This window comes from Salarias fasciatus, chromosome 3 (assembly GCF_902148845.1).
Source record: "Salarias fasciatus chromosome 3, fSalaFa1.1, whole genome shotgun sequence".
NCBI lineage: Eukaryota > Metazoa > Chordata > Actinopteri > Blenniiformes > Blenniidae > Salarias > Salarias fasciatus.
Genome location: NC_043747.1, coordinates 20,658,166 through 20,681,744, shown reverse-complemented (window position 1 = coordinate 20,681,744; position 23,579 = coordinate 20,658,166). Strand labels below are relative to the sequence as shown.

At 48.2% G+C, this 23,579-nt stretch overlaps 1 protein-coding gene across 2 annotated transcripts in view; it reads right to left on the bottom strand.

Moving 5' to 3' along the window:
* Nucleotides 1-30: 30 nt before the first annotated feature.
* Nucleotides 31-23,579, bottom strand: part of svep1 (sushi, von Willebrand factor type A, EGF and pentraxin domain containing 1) — a 91,388-nt gene continuing 67,839 nt past the window's right edge. The window contains exons 20-49 of one of the 2 annotated variants that reach the window (XM_030088469.1): nt 18,173-18,261; nt 17,975-18,071; nt 17,691-17,804; nt 16,982-17,095; nt 16,699-16,900; nt 16,389-16,546; nt 15,410-15,608; nt 14,460-14,635; nt 14,217-14,341; nt 13,412-13,541; nt 13,152-13,322; nt 12,879-13,052; nt 12,649-12,768; nt 12,360-12,536; nt 12,199-12,283; nt 11,909-12,100; nt 11,578-11,745; nt 10,239-10,911; nt 7,440-10,156; nt 6,491-6,725; nt 6,228-6,383; nt 4,999-5,062; nt 4,724-4,900; nt 4,473-4,649; nt 3,830-4,012; nt 2,697-2,867; nt 1,720-1,815; nt 1,356-1,451; nt 742-835; nt 31-310 (exon numbers count right to left, since the gene is read on the bottom strand). In XM_030088469.1, the coding sequence (XP_029944329.1) occupies nt 280-310; nt 742-835; nt 1,356-1,451; nt 1,720-1,815; nt 2,697-2,867; nt 3,830-4,012; nt 4,473-4,649; nt 4,724-4,900; nt 4,999-5,062; nt 6,228-6,383; nt 6,491-6,725; nt 7,440-10,156; nt 10,239-10,911; nt 11,578-11,745; nt 11,909-12,100; nt 12,199-12,283; nt 12,360-12,536; nt 12,649-12,768; nt 12,879-13,052; nt 13,152-13,322; nt 13,412-13,541; nt 14,217-14,341; nt 14,460-14,635; nt 15,410-15,608; nt 16,389-16,546; nt 16,699-16,900; nt 16,982-17,095; nt 17,691-17,804; nt 17,975-18,071; nt 18,173-18,261 (7,361 nt within the window). In that variant the 3' untranslated portion in view covers nt 31-279. The remainder of the gene's footprint in view (nt 311-741; nt 836-1,355; nt 1,452-1,719; nt 1,816-2,696; nt 2,868-3,829; nt 4,013-4,472; nt 4,650-4,723; nt 4,901-4,998; nt 5,063-6,227; nt 6,384-6,490; nt 6,726-7,439; nt 10,157-10,238; nt 10,912-11,577; nt 11,746-11,908; nt 12,101-12,198; nt 12,284-12,359; nt 12,537-12,648; nt 12,769-12,878; nt 13,053-13,151; nt 13,323-13,411; nt 13,542-14,216; nt 14,342-14,459; nt 14,636-15,409; nt 15,609-16,388; nt 16,547-16,698; nt 16,901-16,981; nt 17,096-17,690; nt 17,805-17,974; nt 18,072-18,172; nt 18,262-23,579) is intronic. The other variant, XM_030088470.1, reaches the window with a different exon arrangement.

Below are 23,579 nucleotides of genomic sequence, written 5' to 3'. Positions count from 1 at the left end.
GCGGCTCAATCTCCACTCCAACGCAGCGGGTCGTATTTTATGCTTTAATAAAAACGTGAGAATAGTTTACACATATACACTGAACCGTCACATCAATAGTTTTTACAAGTATATAGCAGCATATGTTTAATACTGTCGAGTCTCTCATATGAAAAAATACAGCTTTATTTTACAAACTGGGGTCCGGTTGTTGCAGAGAGATGAGAGTGAATGGTTTACAGGAGTTAAATATACAGAGTTCCCTTCATAAGGTGATTCACATGGAGCCCAGCGGACGCTTCAGAAGTGATAGTACACCGATTTCCTCTTCCTGCCGGCAAAAAAAACACACATCAGGACTCGGTTAAAGGCTGGATTTTCAGCTCGTTTTGTCTTTAAAGGTGAAACATTCACACAAACTGTCAGGCGTCTTGAGTTACTGCTACATAAATCTCTGAAACAACTTCATTGAAATCACTTTTCCTGTGTATTGTCATAAATGTGACATTAAAGGGTTAAATCTGTGCAGAACTGAAGCTGTTTGAGAGATTTATGCAGAAAATCTTTTTTTCTTTAAACACTTCTTTTAAAGTTCTTCTGTTATTCTGTTGCACAAATCGGAATTTTAAAAACGTTGGCATCAGTTTTACTGAAATGTCACATCTTGACAGTCCTTAAGAAGGCCTGAGGGTAAATAAGTGTGTGTGTGTGTGTGTGTGTGTGCGTGCGTGCGTGCGTGCGTGCGTGCGCGCGCGCTCAGACCTGGAGCAGTCGTGTCCGCTCCATCCTGAAGTGCAGCTGCATCTGTTGGGCCTGATGCACCGGCCTCCGTTCTGACAGGGCGACGAACACACCGCTGTGGACACACACACACACACACACACACACACACCATGAGTGTGTTGACGACACAACAAATGCAAAAACACCAGTTTTTATTAAGTTTTCACACTTCTTATTGATTTAATTCACAGGACATCACATTTTTGCCTCTAAACGCCTGTTAATAAATATAACTCGCAGGTTCGCTAACCAAAGGTTCTAAATGATGTTTTTAAATTTTAACAGATGATTATAGAGTCCAGTTAAAAGAACGGAAGCATAAGTTATTATAAAGTGTTAATGTTTTGGAATACAGCATTCTTTATTTCCATGTCTAATAAAAAAAAAAAACTTTATAAAATGCATTAAGTAAAATTACAAGTTTGATATTGTATTAAAACTCTTAAAAATATGTTTAAAAGAATAAAACAAAATTAGAAAAATTTCGAAATATATGTTCTATATTGGTTTAAAAATATAAAAAAAAAAATTAAAGATACGGAATATGATTGTTCTATATTGTATTGAGTTCATTTCTGCCCATTCCGACTCACCGCTGTGGCAGCGTGTCCCCGTCCACCCGGCGGGACACTCGCACTGGTAGGGGGCCACACAGCGGCCCCCGTTCAGACAGGGCAGGATGCAGATCGCTGCCAACGAAGAGAGAGACGGAGGTCAGAGGTCACGCGCTCACGCTCTGTCTTTAAAGACACTCAGGAGCTTCAGAACCAGCCTGATCGCAGTGAACACGCCGTCACCGGACGCTCTCTTTGTGCGCCATTGTCCGGGGAAAACCTGCTTACCCAGCTGGCCGAATTCCTGCGCGTCAGCGGCCGCCCGCCCGCGCGAGCGGCGGATTGTGTTCGATTCCCGCCCCCCGTTGTCAACAGAGCGCGGACGACCCGGGGGGATACTTACGCTCCTCGCAGAGTCGGCCCATCCAGCCCTCGGGGCAGGCGCAGGTGTTGGGCTTCTGACACACACCTCCGTTCTGACACTGCAGCCAGCACACGGCTGAGAGGACACACACACACACACACACACACACACACACACACACACACACACACACACAGAAATATCATATTACTGTTCTTCAGGCTCACGGCTCCTCACATGTGGAATATCACAGAACTTGGGCGGGAAAGCGTCGCACTCGGCCATGAAAACCTCATGCAGGTCGGACATGCGGGAAGAGAAATGGACGAACACACACTCACACACACACACATTCACACACACACACAGCAGCTGTGACGGGAAGCAGAGCTCCGTTTCATATGGAAAACATCTGAGAGGACACTTGAGCGTCGCATCACCTGGGATCAACACTCTTTCAAAGCAGGCGGCCGGCTCATAAATATGGAGCTCCGGTTCGATTCCCTCACATGAAGGGTGATGAACATCAGACAGGTTTTCAGATGGAGCTCATACACAAATCTTTATATATTATTTATGTCAATTTGCCATACATTCAGTTGTAAACTCTCATTTATCATTTTTTTTAATTGTAATTGTAAACAGAATAATGGGGAAAACACACAAAAAGTTTCAGTCGTTTATCCCTGGTGTTTGACTGAAGAGGTCGAGAGGCGGGTTATTTCTCTGGATCCAGGTTTCAGACGAACAAAGGACATGTGATCGGTTTGATAGCAGAGCTGAAGGATCACCCTCCCTGTAGATCACCAGCGAGTGAGGAAATGTTGAGAACGCCCACAGGAAGCAGGGTTTAGAGGTGAACCAGTGAGTGGCTGAAGCATGATCACTGAACCCAAACAGAGACGGAGCGCAGAGCCGTTAGAGCCAGGAGGCGGTTAGCTGAAGCAGGAGGAGTCCTCAGAGAGGCGGTGGGTGGGGGTTGGGGGTAGGGGGCCCCCCTCCGGGCGTCTCTCTACCTCTGCACGTGGGAGGCGGCGTCCAGGTGCCGTTCTCCAGGCACCTGCTCCGTCCGGCGCCCTCCATGGCGAAGCCGCCATAGCAGGAGTACAGCGCCACGTCCCCGAACTGGAACACCGCCCCCTTCACCACCCCGTTGGCCACGTGGAGGGGGGGGCCGCAGGACACCCCTGCACAACAGCCACCCGGTTACTCTGCCAGGTCAAGACTCGGTCAGCTCAACTCTTTATTAATACAGGACGGAGGGACGAAGGGCGTCCTGCCACAACTCAGAGTCCACAAATCTTTTTCCTCTTACTAGCATCACTTAGATTCTGTTTATCTCGTGTTATCTCATCAGTGCTTCATTATTTAAAGTAGCTCCATTCAGGCTAAACTGAAGAAAATTTTTAAAATAGAAAGAAAAACAAGAGTTGTTTGCTGCACTCTGGATTTTCTCTCTTCTTGCTGATCCTCTACATCTGTATGAATACAATTCATTTTGTGCAGTGCAAAAAGAAATCCGTGATTATTAATTAAAAGTGTCTTTTATTGTGGAGGTGATTCTCATGCAAAAAAAAAAAAAAAAAAAAAAATCCCAAAGTGTCCGATGGTGGAGGTGTGTGATTCGCCTCGAACTCCCCTCTGTGGACTGAAAACACTCAAACATGCATAGAGGAGAATAAACGCCATGCAAATACAAACAACGGGCCATGGCAACGCGGGCTGCATTGTGCGGCGAGCGCGTTCAAGAATTATCAAAGGATTATCCCACAAAGGTTGCCATAGGAGCCGCAGAGGTGCCTGCAATTAGCCGGGCGCAGGGGGCGCCGGCGCCGCGTTTGATGAGGCCGCGCTCGCCGGGATGAAAGCTCGACGACGGGCCGGGCGACATAGAGGGAGACGGCGGCGCTCCAGCCAGCCAAGAGGCGGGTTTCACGCCGGCGGCCATGCACGTGGAGGGCAGCGCATGCAGAGGTGCACAGCAGGAAAAACACACAAGTGATCTTTGTGAGGAAATCCAAGATGTCATCGATAGTGGCTGATTATCTCAACTTTCTAAACTCTTTATCACTCAAAAAGCCTTTTGAAAATACCTTCAAATATAGAAAGCTACAGAGATTTATCTGAACAGTGACTGGAGCGGACTTACTCTCGCAGACGGAGCCGACGGGGCTCCAGGTCTGGTCGGGCCTGCAGGTGATGGTGCCGCCGCCCCTCGCCTGCTGCCCTTTGGGGCAGGAGACGCGGACCGACTGGCCCACGTGGAACTCGGGCCCGGACCGGTTCCTGCCGCCGTCGTCCTTCCAGCCCGGAGGAGTCGGGCAGGGCTTGGCTGCAGGGCGAGCGAAACCAGGGATTCTTTAACAGACTGATGTGGAGAGCTTTGAATTCTGAACAGGCTGAAGCAGGCACAGGTCACATAATGGTGTGTTTGACAATACAACCTGTTTCTTGTATTTATTCTTATAAATATCTTGAGTTTTGAGTCAAAAACTATATTTTTTCCAGTTAAATTCAGTTTTGAGCTTCCTCAGGTCACAGAAGCGAGCTTGTGTTTGGAGGTCTGAGGTTCTAATGTAATCTAAATCCAAACTGAAACTCTGAATCATTTGAGAAGGAAGAAAAGAGGCAGTCTAAGGTTTCTTGAGGTTTCTTTTTTTTTTTTTTTTCCCAGATGATGAAACTTCTGGTTTCATTCTGACGGTTTGATTTCCAGTGAAATCAGAATGAGACTTGTCATTGCGTCAAACAGGTTCTGGGTGTGTTTTTGCGAGTGAGCGGAGTCTTCTCACGTTTGCAGGTGGGGAAGGCGGAGCTCCAGGTGTTGCCCCCCATGCACACCACCAGCGGGTCGCCCACCAGGGCGTAGCCTCGGTCGCACTGGAACTCCACGGCGCGCCCCGCGTTCAGGCTGTGCTCCTGCAGCCGGCCGTGCGGCGGCGGCTTGGGGCCGTCGCAGCCTCGGGCCTCTGGAAGAGCAGACAGCCGGTCAGAGAACGGACGAGAGGAGAGGCGGGCGCCGTTCCGACCGGGACGGGCGTACCTTCACACGTGGGCGCCGGCAGGCTCCAGGACCCGTTCTCCAGGCAGCGGAGGGTCTGGGGGCCCAGCAGCTGCAGCCCGGCTTCGCACACGTAGCTGACGTTGTGCAGGTGGGGGTCTACGGTCGTCTGGGCGTGTTTGACAGTGGGGGGCGGTCCGCAGGAGGGGCTGGACGGGTCTGAGAGCGCACGGGGAGAGGTGTGCGTCATTCCAAACACATTTTCCTCCGTCTCCTCGCAGCACCCCGGGGAAGACGCTTTCTTCGCACAAACCTACCGACACACAGTGGCGGCGTGCCGCTCCAGGTCCGGTCTCCCTGGCAGGTCTGGATCGAGTCTCCCTGCAACGCACAGGGGAAAGTCCTGAAGCTACGGCCACAAGTGATACGAGAGTCGAGGTGCATGATGGGGAATTTTCCTCTGCAGACTGAAGCCTGCAGTGCATCGACTTCGTGCTAAAAGCAGCTTCGCTGCGGTGAGGCTGTAAATGAGGGGGGGATGGAAGAGAATATCACTGACTCAGCTCTTCCTGCTGACGCTGTAACAATACACTCCCATTGATCGCCGAGGAGAAATCATGTGACTTTCTGTAATGTGATTGTGGCTCATTACTTCAGTGTGGAGCAACGGGACCGAGTGGAGGAGGAAATGGGACGTCAGACAAGACAATACATCACTGCTTTTATAGTGAATCCTCTCAGGCTGAAAGTACAGCAGTGACTCAGCTGCTTTCTGCGCATCCGGAGGAGATTTAACAAGAATTTAATGGTTTTCAAGTGTCAGATGAGTTTCTGATGAAAGGATGTTCAGGAGGTCTGCGGGACAGAGGAGTGCCTTTTCGCATATTCGTTAAACACTCATCAATGAGATTTGAAAGTTCGCTGGAGCGCAAACTCTTCAATGAAATGATCAAGCTGTGGAGCGGGGCTCCTCTAGGGGGCGGCAGAGAGCTTCACAGGGGCAACGCTGCAGGAAAAAAACAATGGGAATCAGATAAATAATGGGCAGAACTGAAAAGAAGTTCATAAAAACATCCAATATTATTTCCTGATTTAATATTTTATTGTTTGATTGTCAATTATAGCTACTGCGTTTGGAGGAACACTGTAAGGAATTTACCCTTTGGGATTATTAAAGTTTTCCTACTTTATTTTTAGCACATTAATTGTTAATCTAAAAAAGATTAAGTAAAAATTATTCATAATAATTAAGGCAAGAACATGAATAAACTCTTTGGGTGAAATGATGTGGATTTGTACTCTTTAACATGGTCAGATTGTCCCAGCAGTGCGTCTGGAGATTTCTTTCCATGCAGTGAAACTGAAATATCTTCTTGAACCAAAGACTTTTAAAACATTAAAACAGCTTCAGCTTCAGGTCTTGTTTACAGGTGAGAACGCAACTCTTCCATGGTGTGTTGGGAGTTCATTTCCATGACAACGGCGCTCAGAGAAACTGAAAACACAAGTGTTTGGAAACCGGCTCAAAATGTGGCCAAAGCTCTACCTTCATGTCAAAGCCGGGCAGGCAGGAGTACAGGACGAAGTCTCCGTAGTTGTAGCTGTCTCCCTCGATGATCCCATGGAGCAGAGGCGGGGGTTTGTCACAGACCACCACCTCGCAGGAGGCGGACGAGACGCTCGGAGCCCAGACTCCGCCCACCTGGTGAGACAGCGGAGATCATGCCTTCTGTCCGACTCCGACTGTAAACCTCCCATAGACGTCAAGGTTCGTCTTCTGACCGATCATTAACCGGTGAGCTCCCCTACCTGACACTCGGCCAGCGCCGACCCCTGCAGGTAGAAGCCGGGGGGGCAGGACAGGGTGACGGAGCCGCCCACGGGAGTCGGCTCCTTCCCGCTGATCAGCAGGTGGGGGATGGAGACGTTGGAGGGCAGCGGGCAGGGCGCCGGGCGGCAGCGGACGCTGTGCTTGGACCAGGAGCCGTCGCTCTGGCAGGACAGAGAGCTGGACGGAGAGGCCGGATGGTAACCGGCGTCACACCTGGAGACAGAGGCAGACAGGGCTCACACACTACCAGGCCGAAATACACACTCATCTACACACTTTATACCTTTTTGATCATATTGCTAATATCAAATTCATAGCAGGCTAATAATCTTTAAAGATGATTATGTTTTTAAAATATTCCTCTGTTATTTAAATGACTTACACGTCTCAGTTTAATTCTTTTGATAACAATTTCTAAATTTTCATTTTATTGTAGTAGGTGTAAAAGTTTGTTAATTCCAGAGGATTCAATACATTAAGTAGTAGTCTGCTACTGACAATGCAAATGAATATATCTAAAAACTAACTAATACCAGAAGTTCCTGCAAAAGTCATTGAACAGTACTTTTTTCTAATTAGCAATGCAATGACAACTTAATTTGAATATAAATGTTCTGTACTTTTTCCAAAACTACTTAAATCAATTATAAATAGTCCATTCACAAATATCAAAATACAAGTTACAGTAGGCATTTTTTTTTCTTTTAGGTTCAGACAGAGGTCTCCAACATGCTCTTCAGCACCTCTGTTGTGGCTACCTCAGGCATTAGGAAAGATGTAGTGCAAAAAAGATTTTTATCCTATTTTTATTTCTTTTGCAGATCAGAGGATTTGCCAAAAAGCACTCATCTCCTAGCCACCTAGGAAGGTGAGCTGAAGTTCATCACGATGTGATTTTCTACCAGCCCTGATAGCCTCGGTGTTTACCTGTATGTGATCTGGTTTGGGAAGGTGAAGACGTCTCCGACCGCCTGAGCGTGAGGAACTGCTGGTGGTTTTCCACAGCTGACAGGCTCACAGCTGATCCTGGGCTCCCCCCACCGCCCGTCTCTTCCGCAGGTGAGGTGTGGGTAGCCCTTCAGCTGGTAGCCCGGCCGGCACCTGTATATGGCCGTGTCTGGGAAGGTGGCACTGCCGCCCTGCAGGACAGCGTTGGGAACTGCAGGCGGGGCGACACTGCACCTCCCCCGGCCACACACAGGCACCCCGGGACTCCACACGCCTCCCCTCTCACACACCGCCTGGGAGGGGCCCAGGAGCCTGTACCCGTCGTCACACTGGAAGTGAACCCGGTCCCCGCAGGCCCGGTCCCGGCCGAGGACCCTCCCGAATTTGACGGCGGGGAGGAGGCAGAGGCAGGGCTGGCAGTGAGGCACGCTGCCGACCCACAAGCCCCGGGCGGAACAGCGCAGGATGGGATCTCCCACCACCTCGTAGCCGTCGAAGCAGACGTACTCCACGACGTCGTCAAAGTTGAAGCTGGAGCCATTCAAGAAGCCATGGCTGATGTCCTGAGGGGGGTCGCAGCTGACGATGTCGCAGCGGGGCGGCGGCTTGTCCCAACGTCCATTAGACTGGCAGACAAGAGTCGGGTCTCCATTTAGCACGTAGCCTTCTTCACATTCATACTCGACTTTGCTGTTGTAGCCAAACTCCGACCCCAGCGCGTGTCCGTTGGGTATTTGGGAAGGCTTCCCACAGCGGGCAGGCACACAGGCGGGAGACTGGTGGCTCCAGGTGCCGTCCGCCTGACAGACGCTGACAGATTTCCCCCTCAGAAGGAAACCGGGCTGACAGCTCAGTTCTACCTCGCTGCCGTACGTGTGCCCGTTGACTCTGAAGGTAACGTCACTGGGGACTTCAGGGGGACCACAGGACACTGGCTCACACTGCGGTTTCCGTCCGTTCCACTGCCCATCAGCCTGGCAGGTGATGGTTTCACTGCCCTTCAGCACAAACCCGGGCTGACACTCGAAGTGCAGCTGCTCGGGGTAAAGAAAACTACCGCCGTGGGCCGTGCCATTAGCGAGATCCCCCGGATTTCCACAGGAGACGGGCCGACAGACGGGGGGACTGTTGGTCCACAGGCGACCGGACACGCAGTGACTCATGGGCTCCCCGTGCAGTTCGTATCCGTTCTCGCAGCTGTACCTGACCGTGCTCCCGAGGGACTCGTCGGTCACGTTCACCCAGCCGTGCTCCGGGCTGGGCGGGGTCTCGCACTCAGCCGGGACGCACATCGGGGCGGTCCCGTTCCATCCCCCGTCCTCCTGACACACCAACCTGGTGTGGTGTGTGAGGTCGTAGCCTTTGTGGCAACGGTACTCAATAAGTGTCCCGTGAAGGAAGTTCAAGTCAGTTAGCTGCATTCCAGTGTCTTCAGAAGTCAGAGACCCTTTAAAGTCTGTCACCCTGAAATAATCCCCAAAGTCAATGTGAGGGGGCAGGCCGCAGTCCGAGGGCACGCACACCGGGACCGAACTCGACCAGCCGGACTCCTCGCAGATTTGATGGTCCTGGCCTACGAGCTGAAAGCCAGGAAAGCAGCTGTAGAAAATCGTGACCCCGAAGCTGTGATCCTGGCCCTCAACAAACCCGTTTTCAATGGGTTTAGGAGGCGAGCAGGCGATCTGCACGCAGAGAGGCGGATCCGTGTCCCACTTCCCATTGGCAAGACACTTCAGAGTCTCGGGGCCTCGGAGGCGGTAACCACGGCGACAGGAGTAGATGGCGCTGTGTCCAAACTGCAGTTTTGTGTACACCACCCTTCCACTGGCTATCTGTTTAGGTGCAGAACATTCAATTGGGCGGCAGGAAGGGACTCCACCTATCCAGAGTCCCTTCTCTCCACACAGAACAGTAGAATTGCCGACTAGATTATATCCAGTCCTACAGCTATAAAGTGCTTTGCTGAGGTACATCAGCCCCTGGACATCGACTATACCGTTAGAAATCTCTACAGGTTGAGGACATTCGACAGGAATGCATTCGGGGTAAGGGCTACTCCACTGACCACTGGCCAGACAGGACACCGAGCCTTCTTTTCTTAAAGTAAAGCCATCCATGCATCGGTACGTTACCACAGAGTCGAAGGGGAACGGGGGAGAGGACGAGGAGGGGCCACCGAACGGCACCTCCGGCAGTGAGCCGCAGAACACTTGTTTACACATGGGGAACGTGTCGTTCCACTCCTGAGACGCAGTGCAGCGGAGGATCTGAGCCCCCTGCAGGACATAGCCCTCCTCACAGGATAACTCCACCGTTCCAGATTCAGAGTCCAGGCTCTTCAGGACCAGGTGGTTGTCCTCCAGCGGTGGCTCGGGACATTGAACCGGCGAGCAGCGCGGACGTCTGAACTTGTCCCACCGTCCGTACTTCAGGCAAGTCCAAACGGGGTCGCCGGCCAGCTCGTAGCCCTCGTCACAGACATACTCCACTTTGCGGCCAACCTGGAACTCGGAGCCTCTGTAACGTCCGTGCACGATGTCAGGAGGAGGGTCGCAGGTCAGAAGGACACAGGTGGGAAGGTGGTTGTTGGACCACTGACGGTTGGCTTGGCAAATGCGATGCGACTGACCCACCAGTTTGTATCCAGCATCACAGGCGTACATCACCCTGCTGCCGAACGTGGTCTGAACTTTGCCCTGTAGGGAAACGCACAGAGTTCACTGTTTAGAAGTTTATAAACAGGATTAATGTGTGGAATCTGGTTTTTTTAAAGCTAACCTGGATGTAGCCGTTCTTTAGAGATGGTGGCGGCGGACAGGACACTGGTACGCACATTGGCAGAACTCCTCCCCACTCTCCATTGGCCTTGCAGGTCCTCCTTTTCTCTCCGCGGATCAGGAAGCCGTTATAGCAGCTGTACGCCACAACAGCCCCAAAGCTATAGTTTGTTCCGCTCACGTAGCCCCGGTCGATGCTCTCGGGCTTGGAGCACCTCACGGGCACACAGTCTATGCTGTACGGCGAGGGATCCCACTCTCCTCCCATCAGACACCTGAGCGTGGACGTGCTGTTGAGCATGAAGCCCTCTTCACATTTGTAGCTCACTTCAGAGTTACTCGCGTATTTGGGTTTGTTGACGGAATCCAGAATGGCATGAGGCAGGTGGGGCGGGCGCAGGCAGAAGTTGGCGATGCAGCGGGGGGCCTCCATGCCGTCGGGCGGCGCCCACGCTCCCTGGGCGTTGCACACCATCTTTGAGTTGTTGCCAGCGGTGTATCCATCTGTGCAGTAGTAGTTCGCAGTGTCTCCAAACAGCTGGTGGCTCTCGTAAGGCTCGGCGTGGTCGATGGCGGGCGGCGGGCCGCACGAGCGAGGGACGCACTGGGCCGAGCTCTCGCTCCACTGGCCGGACGGAAGACATTCTCTGGTTTCAGGGCCAATCAGAGTGTAGCTGCAACATGGAAGACAACACAAACAGCCGAGAGAGAGGACAAAGAATCTAATAAGCAAACTGAATGCAGAGGTTAAGCCAGTGCTTTATAGGAAAGTAGATGCAACCGATGAACTGATACTAGAACTGATAGAATTGGACATTTTCGGAAATTTAGTATCACTAGTTTATGGATATATGTCCTTTTCTTCAAATGTTGAGTCATGATGGAGTTATAATAGTTTAAAGACAGTTTAAAATACAAAAAAGAGTACTGTAAGGAAGTATTTTTTGTTAAATATATCAGGGTGGATGTCCAGCAATTTGAACAGTTTCACTGTGGGAAACGCTTTCAGTGGCTTCAAGCAGCGTTGTCATGGAAACGGATACCCAAAATGCTATGAAAATGTTGCGTGAAAAAGGACTTTAAGTTGGATTATTTTGTCAATAATCTTTGAAAAAGGGTTGTAATATTTTGGCTAATGGCTTTTATATATATATATATATATATATATATATATATATATATATATATATATATATATATATATACATATATATATAATTTGTTGACTTGTACTTTTATGGCTGTTTGAAATTGCGTTGCACTTCCTTATCAATAAATCGCTCCCTGTGCATGAACAACCATGCGTGCAAGATAAGCGAGTGGACCTCGGCTCCATTTACCCTTCTTTGCAGACGTAGTGCACCTTGTTCCCCAGTTCGTAGTTCTCTCCCACGGTCAGGGCATCTCTGAGGGCCGGAGGCTCGCTGCACAGGATGTTCACACAGCGAGGAAACGGCCGGCTCCACTCGCCCGTCGCTTCACACACCACCTCCATGGAGCCCTGTGGTCTTTACAACAACACAACACAACACACGCTTTATAATCTGTGATGTACTGAAGCCAAAGAGCTAATAAAAATACCAAAATAAAGAATGAATCTATGACGTTATATTTTTTGGACCTTAGCTTCCATGAATTCAATGAATGGGCTTCTCAGGCGCTTCCTCTTACCTGTATCCCTCGTCACAGGTGTAGGTGACAGTGGACAGGTATGTGTTGGAGCTGAAGGTGTAGCCGGCGTTGTCCACGGTGGGCGGCCCGCCGCAGGTCACCGGGTGGCAGGCGGGCGGCGTCCCGCTCCACCTCAGGCTGGACAGACACTGGAAGTCGTAGGGGATCTGAGGCAGGAAGCCCTTCTCGCAGCTGAGGCCCAGAGGACGGAGAGATCCAAACATGAGGCTCCACGTGTTTCCATCCACATGTTTTACACCGTTTACTGCTGGAAGGGATGCAGACGATACCTGAAAGTCACCTTGCTTCCGTAGGTGAAGTTATTTCCCTTCAGGATGGAGTGTTCAGGCACTGTCGGGGCAGGACAGGACAGAGCTGCAGGACGACAGAAGAGACCATGATCAGAGATCATCCAAAAAAGATCTTGTCATAAAAACGGTCGACCTCTCACCTCTGCAGAATGGAGCAGGCTGGTCCCAGCGCCCCGTCTCCAGGCAGATTATTCTGGAAGAGCCGATCAGCTCGTACCCTTCGTCGCATCCGAACGCGACCGAGCTGCCCATCAGGAAGTTGCTGTCGTCTCTGTGACCAAACTCCGGAGATCCGGGGTTCTCGCACTTCACCGGCTCTGGAAACACACACTTATTCTTTCACAAATCATGAAATCAAGCCAGTGTGGTCAGCCGTAGCCATTCGTCAGAGCAGAAAGCTGCGTGGGAAGCCGTCCTGAGTGCCGCTACCTGTGCAGTTCTTTCCGTCGCCGCTGTATGGGGGAACGCAGGTGCAGGAATACGAGCCGTCCGTGTTCTGGCAGCTGGCGTGCTCATCACAGTCCGAGCCCAGAGCGCATTCGTCCACGTCTGAACACAAACACTCCGTGAGCTAAACGCCCTCATGATGCTTTATAGGAATGATGAACTGTGTGTGTGTGTGTGTGTGTGTGTGTGTGTGTGTGTGTGTGTGTGTGTACCCAGACAGGCCGGTGGGTTTCCTCCCCACTTGCCACTGTTGCTGCAGCGCACCTTGGAGTCTCCCAACAGGTAAAACCCGGCGTTACACTGATAGACCACGGAGCTGCCGGCCAGGAAGTCCGAGCCCTGAACCGAGCCGTGCTCCAGGGGACGAGGAGGTCCGCAGGAGACCCCTGGAACACACACACAGGGTGTCAAACTCATTTTACTTCAGGCATTTTGTTTGTCACCCATGATTTAAACGGTGTGGAGTTTGTAGGTTTGAGCCTCACGTTCACAGCTGGGCAGAGCGTGGCTCCACTCTCCTTTATTCTGGCACTGCAGCACCGGCTCCCCCACCAGGTAGAAGCCGGGATCACAGGAGAGCTGCACCTGGGCTCCGGGACTCACCTCCAGCGAGGAGGCGTGCAGGTGGGGCACCGAGCTCTCCAGCTTGGGGCAGTCTGGACACCGACAGGAGTCAAAACAGACACGCTTTGTCTGACTGGATTCATTCAAAAAATACTCCACCTGTATTAAAAATGTAACTCACCGGCACAGAAGATGCTGTTGAGGTTGACTTTAACTCGTCCCACCACCCCGCTGAGGAAGTCGGGCCAGGCGAGGACGTTTCCTCTGTGGGTCACATGAGAGGCGGGACAGCTGCTGGACAGAACTTTAATCTGGAGACAGACAAAACAGACAAATCCAGAAAAACTCATGAAGAACAAATACTTCAAGACAAGTCTTATTCTTCACTTGAAACAAAGTTTTACTAAACAAACCCACACAAACATTCATACTTTTCAAAGCTTCTCAAAACGCTTTCTTCTTAGTTCATTTTTAATGTATTTATTCACAGATTTAAGTCACAGAAGTCATTTATTCAATTATTCACAAGGATTTACTTATTTCTTTATCATTTGTTTGTTGAATGACATATTTATTTATTTACTCATTCGTTCATACATTCATTCAACCATTTACCTACCTAGATACTTATTTATTTGTTGGTATGACATTTATTATTAATTCGTGTACTGATTTACCTACATTCATTCCTTCAACATTTTTAAATTTCAGGTTGCTTTTGTTAGAAATAAAGAATGTATTTTCTGATTCCTGTACTACATCCTCATAAATCGGACAATAACTTTAACAAGAATCCTTTTTATTAAAGGGTAGATTAACTTTAACCATAGATATTGATGTTAAATTAGATTGTATCATACAGCTTCTGCAGTTTAAGTTTTAAAATCACATTTCTAAACACGAATCGAACATTGATCTGTTTTTTACCTGCTTAGCTGAAGCTTTAATCTGAACGGGTGCTGAAATAAAGGCTTAGCGGCGTCTACCTGCTGCGGTGTGAGCACTCGATCCCAGATGTGGAGCTGACTCATGGAGCCCACGAAGGACTCCACGGGGTTGAACCCCTCTCCCCTCTGGTCCTGGTCCTGCCCCAGCACCAGCGCCCCTCCACCTGCAGCAGACACGGAGGACGAACCGAGGTTAACGCCCCGGGAGGAGAAGCTCTACGGCGGTGGGAATCCGGGCGTGTGGCGGCGGAGCGGTCGACCGGGCCGAGGATAGCACTACACCTGGGATGGTGGTGCCCACTGACAGGCCTTTGCCTCCGTCCGAGGGCCTCCCGTTGATGTATATCCTCCAGTCGCCGTCCCAGCTCCTCCAGGACACGCCGATGTGGTACCACTGGCCCGTGTTGACCGCCGGGCAGTCCGTCACCCGCTCCTTACCGTTCACATACAGCACCCACCTGGAGACAGGACGGATGTCGGAGTCAGTCGTCGTCAAACAGACCGGTAAAAGCCGGATAAACAATCAATACAGACAACTAAATTCATGGACGTTCTGAGAACGTGTGTATTTCCTCTTCCTTTTATTGAATTCAGGAACTGGCTTTATTTTTATTGAATATTTTCAGATGAGGGGTCAATATGTAACGTATTTTTGTGGTACTTTCAGTATTTTGACCTGAGTCATATTTGTCAATAAATGGGTCAGAAAAAGGGAGAAACATGCAGTAAATAAGTTGCACTGTTGTAGAAGACATTTATTTTTTTCTCAAGCACTAAATTCTTTCTGCTGCATTTGGAGAAACTTTAACTTTAACTCGTCATACATCAACAGGATACAGTGACATCTAGTGGTCCCCGTTGGCATGCATTGGTATATTTTGATGTATCGGTCACTTCTAAATATAAGTCACACAATTAGCCGAATATCAAACCAAAAATAAAATTGATGGGCGATAAAATATGGTAATATCAAGGTTTAAAATTGATCAATAAAATCTGAAATAATCAGGCACATGAGAGAAAAAAAAAACACCATAGGATTATCGACGGGACAGTTTTATGTATATTTATTAAAATCTGTTATTTTTTTCTACTTGTTCTAGTTTTTTTAGTCCCGCAATACCAGTTTGCACCACAAGGTGGTGTCAGGTACTGACAATGCAACCCAGTGTAACAGAAGCATCATCTCGTGCCCCTTTTATGTATCGGCTTCAACTTATCGCAGCACTGACCCGTTGTAGTCGATGAGGAGGAAGGCGTTGTCGCTGCCCTCCACGGCGTACGACACCGGCGTGCCGTAGTTGGTGCTGTCGGACGACTTCATCCAGAAGGTGCACGTGATTTCGGTCAGCGCGGGCATCACTCCGTCCATCATCACGTAACCATGGATACCAGAGACCTCGAAGTCCAGGTTGAAGGCTGAGGACATTTCTGATTGAGCAGAGCGGAAAATAATTGATCGAAATAGGAATAAAATGAGTCACATGACACTGCAGACATGTTACTTATGAATCACATTCTAACAGATCAAACTTGTTTTTAAAGTCATATGACTCATATGATTATTATTAGCTATCACATTGTGTTTGAATCAATTTACTACATTCATAAAATTTTTGCATCCTCTGTTGTGTAATCTTGTTTTAGCCGGAAAAGTGTGTTTTAAGAAAACGTGGATTGACTGAAGAACAAAGAGTTAGAAGATATTCTACAAATACAGAAAAATTTGAAGTGGAAGAAAAAAGATAAAGAATGTTTTTAATATGAATCTTAGGATCTTTTAAGAATACAGATATTAAAAAAATTGCAGCTACAAACTGAAAGAAAGAATTAGTGAGCATTAAAATGTTTTTTAGAGAAAAGAATTCATATAATTCGGAATTTTTCTCCTCAGATGAACTATTTCTGCTTTTTCTGTGGTTAGGAAAAAAAAAAAAAAAACAAGAATAAATCACAACCTTTAGTCAAATCATTCAATATCACCAGAAAAGCTTTCTTCCAGTATTCTTTTGTTATCCTTTACTGCATTTTAATAATTAGAAAAGAGACGATGGGATGAAAACAGGACGCTGTGGCTCCCATCCATTTACAATTAGAAACAAACTATTCAGGTTCCTTGTGTGGAAAATTCGTTAAAATAAGTCAACATCAATCATCTCTCCGCCCCTCCTCCTCCTGGGTTGCCATGGAGACGTGTCTGTCCTATAGTACCTGTCTCACACCTGGTTCCGTTGAACCCAGGGAGGCAGCGGCAGGTGTAGGAGCCCAGGCCGTCCAGGCAGCTGGCCCCGTTCACGCAGGGGTTGGGGTCGCACTCGTCCACGTCCACCTCGCACAGCCGACCCCGGTATCCCTCCACGCACTGACACCTGAGTCCAGGACGGACAGCAAGTCTGTTTCAGAACACCTCCACCCATCACAGTCCTTCGCAAAACGAGGACGGTCTCTCCATCTTGCTGAGCTCCATCCACCCTCATCAATCCACTCGGAAGAGCTGCTTCTTCTGCTGGGTCTTCGTTACCTGAAGTTGTTGACGGCGTCCAAGCACGAGCCCCCGTTGAGACAGGGCGCGCTGTAACACTCGTCGATGTTGATCTCGCAGCGATCGCCCGAGAAGCCCACGGCACAGGTACAGGAGTATCCGCCGGTCAGGTCGTCGCACACGCCGCCGTTCAGGCAGGGGCTGGACAGACACTCGTTGATCTCCAGCTCACAGCGAGACCCTGTTGAACGTGATCCGTCAGCGGGAATCTCGATGATTAGATAACTGTGTGTGTGAGTGTGTGTGAGTGTGTGTGTTGAACCTGTGAAGCCGGCGGCGCAGCTGCAGGTGAACTTGTTGACCTCGTCCACACACACACCTTCGTTCAGACATGGCGAGGAGGCGCATTCGTTCACCTCGGCCTCGCACAAAGAGCCTGAACACAACGAGGATAGAGAACAGAAAGTGAGGCTCAGCTTCACGTTTCCGATCGGAAGTGTTCAAAGTGCCTCGACAAGAGTAGTTGATATAGTTCACAGTGTAAGACAATAATTACGATAAAAAAGAAATCTATTTTGGGTGACATTTGACTTGGGAATCCAGCAGTAATGTAGATTTTTCTGTGCTGTAGCAGCGTTCTGTTGTCAAATAGTGACATCTAGTGGTCCCAGATGGGATCTGCTGCTATACTTTAACGTATACATCACATCAGCAGCCAAAAAGAAACCATAAAAACATCCACATGGAGTTAAGACGGTACGAAGCGTTTGCAAAAAAAGACACCATGACTCACTAGTTTCAATGAAATCAAATCTTTGATAATAGTATTGCAAACTGTCTCTTAAGTTAAAGCAAAATTAGCCGAGGATGTTCATGAGAAGTTTCAAGGATATGTTATATCACACTTTTCACAAATTCTCAAAACTCAACCATCATGTAGCCAATGGTCATTAATCAGGGAGAAGTCTGACAAGGTCGGGAAGTCAGCAAATCAGGTCACTGAGGTCGAGCTTCCTCTAACGGGTCCTAACCTAGAAATCCGGGCTTGCACTGGCACTGGAAGTCTCCCATGCCGTCCCTGCACAGCCCTCCGTTCAGGCACGGAGCAGAGTCGCACTCGTCGATGTCGATCTCGCATTTGGCGCCTGGAGGAGGAAAGTCACAAGTCTGAGCTAATGATCGTCACAAACACCCCACTGCTGCCACATAGATCTTCTGACCGGACTGTTACATCTGGCAACGGAAAATACATCTCAAACTGCTGCTGATCGGCTCCTCTTCAGAATTATAGCTAGTACTGATTACGTGGATTCACCTGTGAACCCGGGCATGCAGGTGCAGACGTATCCCGCTCCGACCTCCTCACAGGTTCCTTTATTCTGACAGGGGTTCAGGAAGCACTCGTGGAAAACCTGGATGGACGGATAAACGGGTTATAAATGGACGATTGCGTTCCCCCAGCTGGACCGATGGTTCAGACATGTGAGAACTGAGATGCAGGACGGGTCTGGACCTGGCTGCTGGCTTGGTAGTCCTCGCTGACCTCCACCTCGGGAGCTGCAGTCACACTCTCCTCCTTCGGCAGAAAGCTGGAGCCGAAACCTGGCGACGTGGCCCGGAGAAAACACAGACGATATGAGCGAGAGGCGAGTCGGAAAAAACGCAGCAAGGGTCTTTCCCTCCTGCTACCAGACGGGCAGACGGTGCAGATCCAGCAGGTTGAAGCCGATTCCCACACTTCGGGCAGCCGCCGTCACTTTCTTCCATTTGGTAATGAAAGTCACATTATTTCCTGTCGCCCCGATCCCGCACAGTAATCCTGTTTCTGAGCCGCCACAAGACGGAGCAGACGCCTCGGGACTGCAGCGGCGCTGCTCTGACTTCATTCTGGAACCTTCTCCTGATGTTTAACATCAGGGAGGTGTTAATGGAGAAGTCTGGTATGGCAACGCTGGCTTTCCACTTCAGAAGTCATTCGAGGTGGGAAGGGGTCGGATTTGAACCAGCATATCCTCAAATTCTTAAAGAAATCGACTGAGACTGGCTCAAAGGAACAGCATGAACTGGCTGATGAAGCCACTGGGATAAGCCTGAGCGTCTGACGTCACTCCGGTGAGTGTTTTCCGTGTTGGTGAAGCTTGCTGAAGCCTGCGAGCGACTGAAGTGCTTGCTGTCTCTCTCTTGCTATTGCTGTTAATTCACGAAGCAATCAAAAATCGGGGTTATTTACGCCCCCGGGGTTACTTCGCCCCCGATTGACCAAGCGATCTCTCGTGAATTACATTTCTTCTCCGCCGTTAGCGCCACCGGCGTTCTAACTAGCTTAGCGTGCTAACTAGCTTGGTCCGCCGGGACCGCTATGGCGTCCTCCCCTCTGTCTTCTTTTCTTTCCTGCTCAGTGTGCCGTATGTTGAGTCAGAACCCTGCCTCCCTTGACGATAGGGGTATTTGCGTAAAGTGCAGTGTATTGACAGCGCTGGAGGCCAGGGTAACCGAGTTAGAGGAGCGGCTGCGCAGATGTGAGGGGCAGGGCAGCGCTAGCTATAGCGAGGTAGCGGCAGGGCTCGCAGCCCGTTCCCGCAGTGAGAGGAGTGTTAGCAAGCCTAGCCCCGCAGCGTGTCCCGAGCAGCCGGGACAAGACCAGGACCGGTTTGTGACAGTCCGGAGGAAGGCTAGTGCTAAGCACCGCCACGTAGCACTCCAAGAACCGCTTCACGTCTGCAATAGGTTCTCTCCCCTCAGCGACGACACGCCGGCTGAACTGGACACGCTGGTGATTGGCAGCTCTATAGTTAGAGACGTGAAGCTGCCAGCGGTGAAGGTTAGGTGTTACCCGGGGGCCAGAGTGGGGGACATCGAGGGGAACCTTAGGCTTTTAAAACAGGAAGGTAGGAGATTCCGTCGAGTCGTGATTCACGCAGGCGGTAATGATGCCCGGCGGAGACAATCAGAGGTGCTCAAATTACAAGTAGCCTCGGTGTGTGAATTGGCTAAGTCGATGTCTGATGCCGTAATATTCTCTGGTCCCCTGCCCAATTTGGTCAATGATGAAATGTATAGCCGACTTTCATCATTCAATCGCTGGTTGTCTAGATGGAGTGAGGAAAACGGAGTTATTTTTCTAAACAACTGGTGCACCTTCTGGGGAAAGCCTGGGCTCATCCGCAGGGACGGCATCCACCCAACTTTGGATGGTGCAGCCCTTTTAGCTCGCAATATGGCTGATCGGCTTCGTACTCTAAATTGACAATCCAGCTATGAGCCCCGGGCGCAGAGCAGTCGTGTAGAACACTCCTCTGTTGATCTTGTTGATCCCGTCACTAATCCTGCTCCCGGATTTTTACAAGTCAAGCATGGAGGTTTACCTAGGCTAACAGAGACTGAGTCTGTCCAAAGTGCTCAAAGCATTAAAAAAAAGTCAATGGGTAAAAAGCTTAACATCTGTACAAGACAGAATAACTTTTCCAGTAGGAAATACATAAAATGTGGTCTACTAAACATTAGAGCAATCTCCACTAAATCTCTGTTAGTTAATGACCTTATCGGTGACAATAACATTGATCTCCTTGCTCTAACAGAAACTTGGCTCCAGCAAGATGATTATGTGAGGCTCAATGAATGTACCCCTCCAACCTATGTTAATTTCCAAACAGCTAGATCAACAGGTCGAGGTGGAGGTGTGGCAGTGATTTCCCACTCCAGTCTTCTTCTTAAACCCAAAACTAATGTTAAATTCAACTCTTTTGAAAGCTTAATACTAACGCTTACTTGTCCAAATTGGAAGAATCAAAAAGCTGTACTATTAATTATTGTGTATCGACCTCCTGGTCCTTACTCTGACTTTTTAACTGAGTTCTCAGAGTTTTTAAGCAATATAGTATTGACTCATAACAAGATCCTTATAATAGGTGACTTTAACATCCATGTGGATGATTCTGGTGATAGTTTGAGTAATGCGTTTATTGCAGTATTAGATAGTATCGGTTTCACTCAAAATGTTGATGAATCCACTCATAGTCACAAGCACACCCTGGATCTGGTCTTAACATATGGGATAGAAGTCAGTGACCTAAATGTTCTCCATCAGAACCCCATACTCTCAGACCATTTTTTAATTACTTTTCAGGTTTTGATTGAAGACTACTGTGCTCAAAAAGATAAAATTCAGCTGATACGGACATTATCTGAAAAATCTGTGGCTCGGTACAAAGAATTGATCCAGCCTGCATTTGCTGCATTATCTTGTGAACTCACAGAAATGAGCTTATTGACCAGTGGTGATAATAGTGATCAGTTTGTTGACAGTGCTATGCACTCACTAAAATCTGCCCTTGACGTAGTGGCCCCGTTGCAGCTGAAAACCAATCGACCCAGGCGCGTTGCTCCATGGTTTAATTCTGAAACCCGTGTTCTCAAACAAAAAACTCGGCAATTAGAAAGACTGTGGCGTAAATCTAAATCAGAACAATCTCTGAAGGCCTGGAAATGTACCTTGCTAAGCTATAAACAAATTCTTTTTAAAGCCAAGACATTATATTACTCTCGTTTAATAGAAATAAACAAAAATAACCCTCGGTTTCTATTCAACACTGTAGCCAGACTGACAACCAGTCATACTGTAGTGGAACCAGTAATCCCAGAATCTTTAAACTGCCATGACTTTCTTAAATTCTTTAATGATAAAATCATAACCATTAGAGGTAAAATCAGTGAAGCGCTTTCCTCAGATCAAGCTCAGGGAATCCAGCCACTGCCTCCACCTGAAATACCTGAAATACTAGATAGTTTCTCATTAGTAAATGGGGCTGAGATTACTTCAATTGTAATGTCTTCTAAAACCTCAACCTGTCTCCTAGATCCAATTCCAACTAAGCTTTTCAAAGATATCCTTCCAGTTATCTTAAATACGATCATAACTATAATAAATACCTCTCTAGAAAATGGCTATGTGCCACAGTCATTTAAATTCGCAGTAATCAAACCACTGCTGAAAAAACCTAATCTCGATCCTGATATTCTAGCTAACTACAGACCGATATCAAATCTGCCTTTTATTTCAAAAGTCCTGGAAAAAGTTGTGGTTAAACAGCTTTACCGCCACCTACAGGACAATAGTTTATTTGAGAAATTTCAGTCAGGATATAGAGCTTATCACAGCACTGAGACTGCGTTAGTTAAAGTCACTAATGACCTGCTATTGGCGGCTGACGCAGGTCTAGTTTCAATCCTGGTTCTCCTAGACCTCAGTGCAGCTTTTGATACAATCGACCACAATATTCTCCTGCAGAGGTTAGAATGTGAGGTTGGCATCAGAGGAAAAGCCCTCTGCTGGTTCAAATCCTATTTATCTAATAGGTACCAATTTGTTCACGTTAACCAACAGTCCTCACCGTGCTCCCAGGTCAGTTATGGGGTTCCTCAAGGGTCCGTGCTCGGGCCAATTTTATTTCTGTTATATATGCTTCCTTTAGGGAACATAATTAGAAGTCACGATATCAATTTTCATTGCTATGCAGATGACACACAACTGTATTTATCTATGAAACCTGATCAAACTAATCAAATAGACAGACTCAGTGACTGTATCAGAGAAATTAAAACCTGGATGACTACGAACTATCTCCGTCTGAATCCTGGCAAAACAGAGGTCATTATACTAGGCCCCCATAAACTGAGAGAGTGTCTATCCAAACAGATTATTACCTTAGATAACGTCAGTGTATCCTCCTCCTCTACTGTGAGGAACCTCGGGGTCTTATTTGATCAGGATATCTCATTTAAAGCACACATCAACCTGGCTTGTAAAACAGCATATTTCCACTTGCGCAACATAGCTAAAATAAGAAACATTCTACCTAGAAGCGATGCAGAAAAACTCATCCATGCATTTGTTTCTGCGAGATTGGACTACTGCAACTCCCTTCTCGCAGCCTGCCCAAAAAGTGTATTAAAAAACTTTCAGTTGGTTCAAAATGCAGCCGCCAGATTATTAACTGGAACTAGAAGACGTGAACACATTACTCCCGTTCTAAAATCTCTTCACTGGCTTCCAGTCGAGTTTAGAGTTAGATTTAAAATCCTTCTCCTCACTTACAAAATCCTAAATGGGATGGCTCCAACCTACCTCCAAGATGCTTTAACGCCTTATCAACCAATCAGAGCACTTCGCTCTCAAAATGCAGGGTTACTGGTGACTCCTAGAGTCTCTAAATGGACACGAGGTGGAAGAGCCTTTAGCTATCAGGCACCATTTTTATGGAACCAGCTTCCAAGTGGTGTCAAAGAGGCAGACACAGTCTCCACATTTAAGGTTAGGCTCAAGACGTTTCTCTTCGATGCAGCCTATGATCAGGTCAGCTAGGGATTCTAAACTAAACTAAACTAAACTAAACTAAAACAAACCAAACCAAACTAAAGTAAACCAAACTAAACTAAACTAAACTAAAACAAACCAAACTACAGTAAACCAAACTAAACTAAACTAAACTAAACTAAAACAAACCAAACTAAAGTAAACCAAACCAAACTACAGTAAACCAAACTAAACCAAACTAAACCAAACCAAACTAAACTAAACTAAACTAAACTAAATTAAATTAAACTAAACCAAACCAAATTACACTAAACAAAATTAAACTAAACCAAACTAAATTAAACTAAACTAAACTATACTAACTAAATACTAGTTTAAACAGTTAAGTATCCACAAAGCTGCCCCAGGAGCTAGAATGCTGTGGGAAGTACGGTGCACTGAGCCCTGTCCTCTAATGTCTGAATGTTATTCCCTTTAGTCCGTTCATTGCTTTTCACCTGCTGTCCCCCCCTTCGAGGGGGAGTCTTCTCCAGTTTCAGTTGCTGACTCCACTATTACGAAGGCCTATGAACAAGCTCCGTCCGGACCGGGAGGACACCCCTGTCGG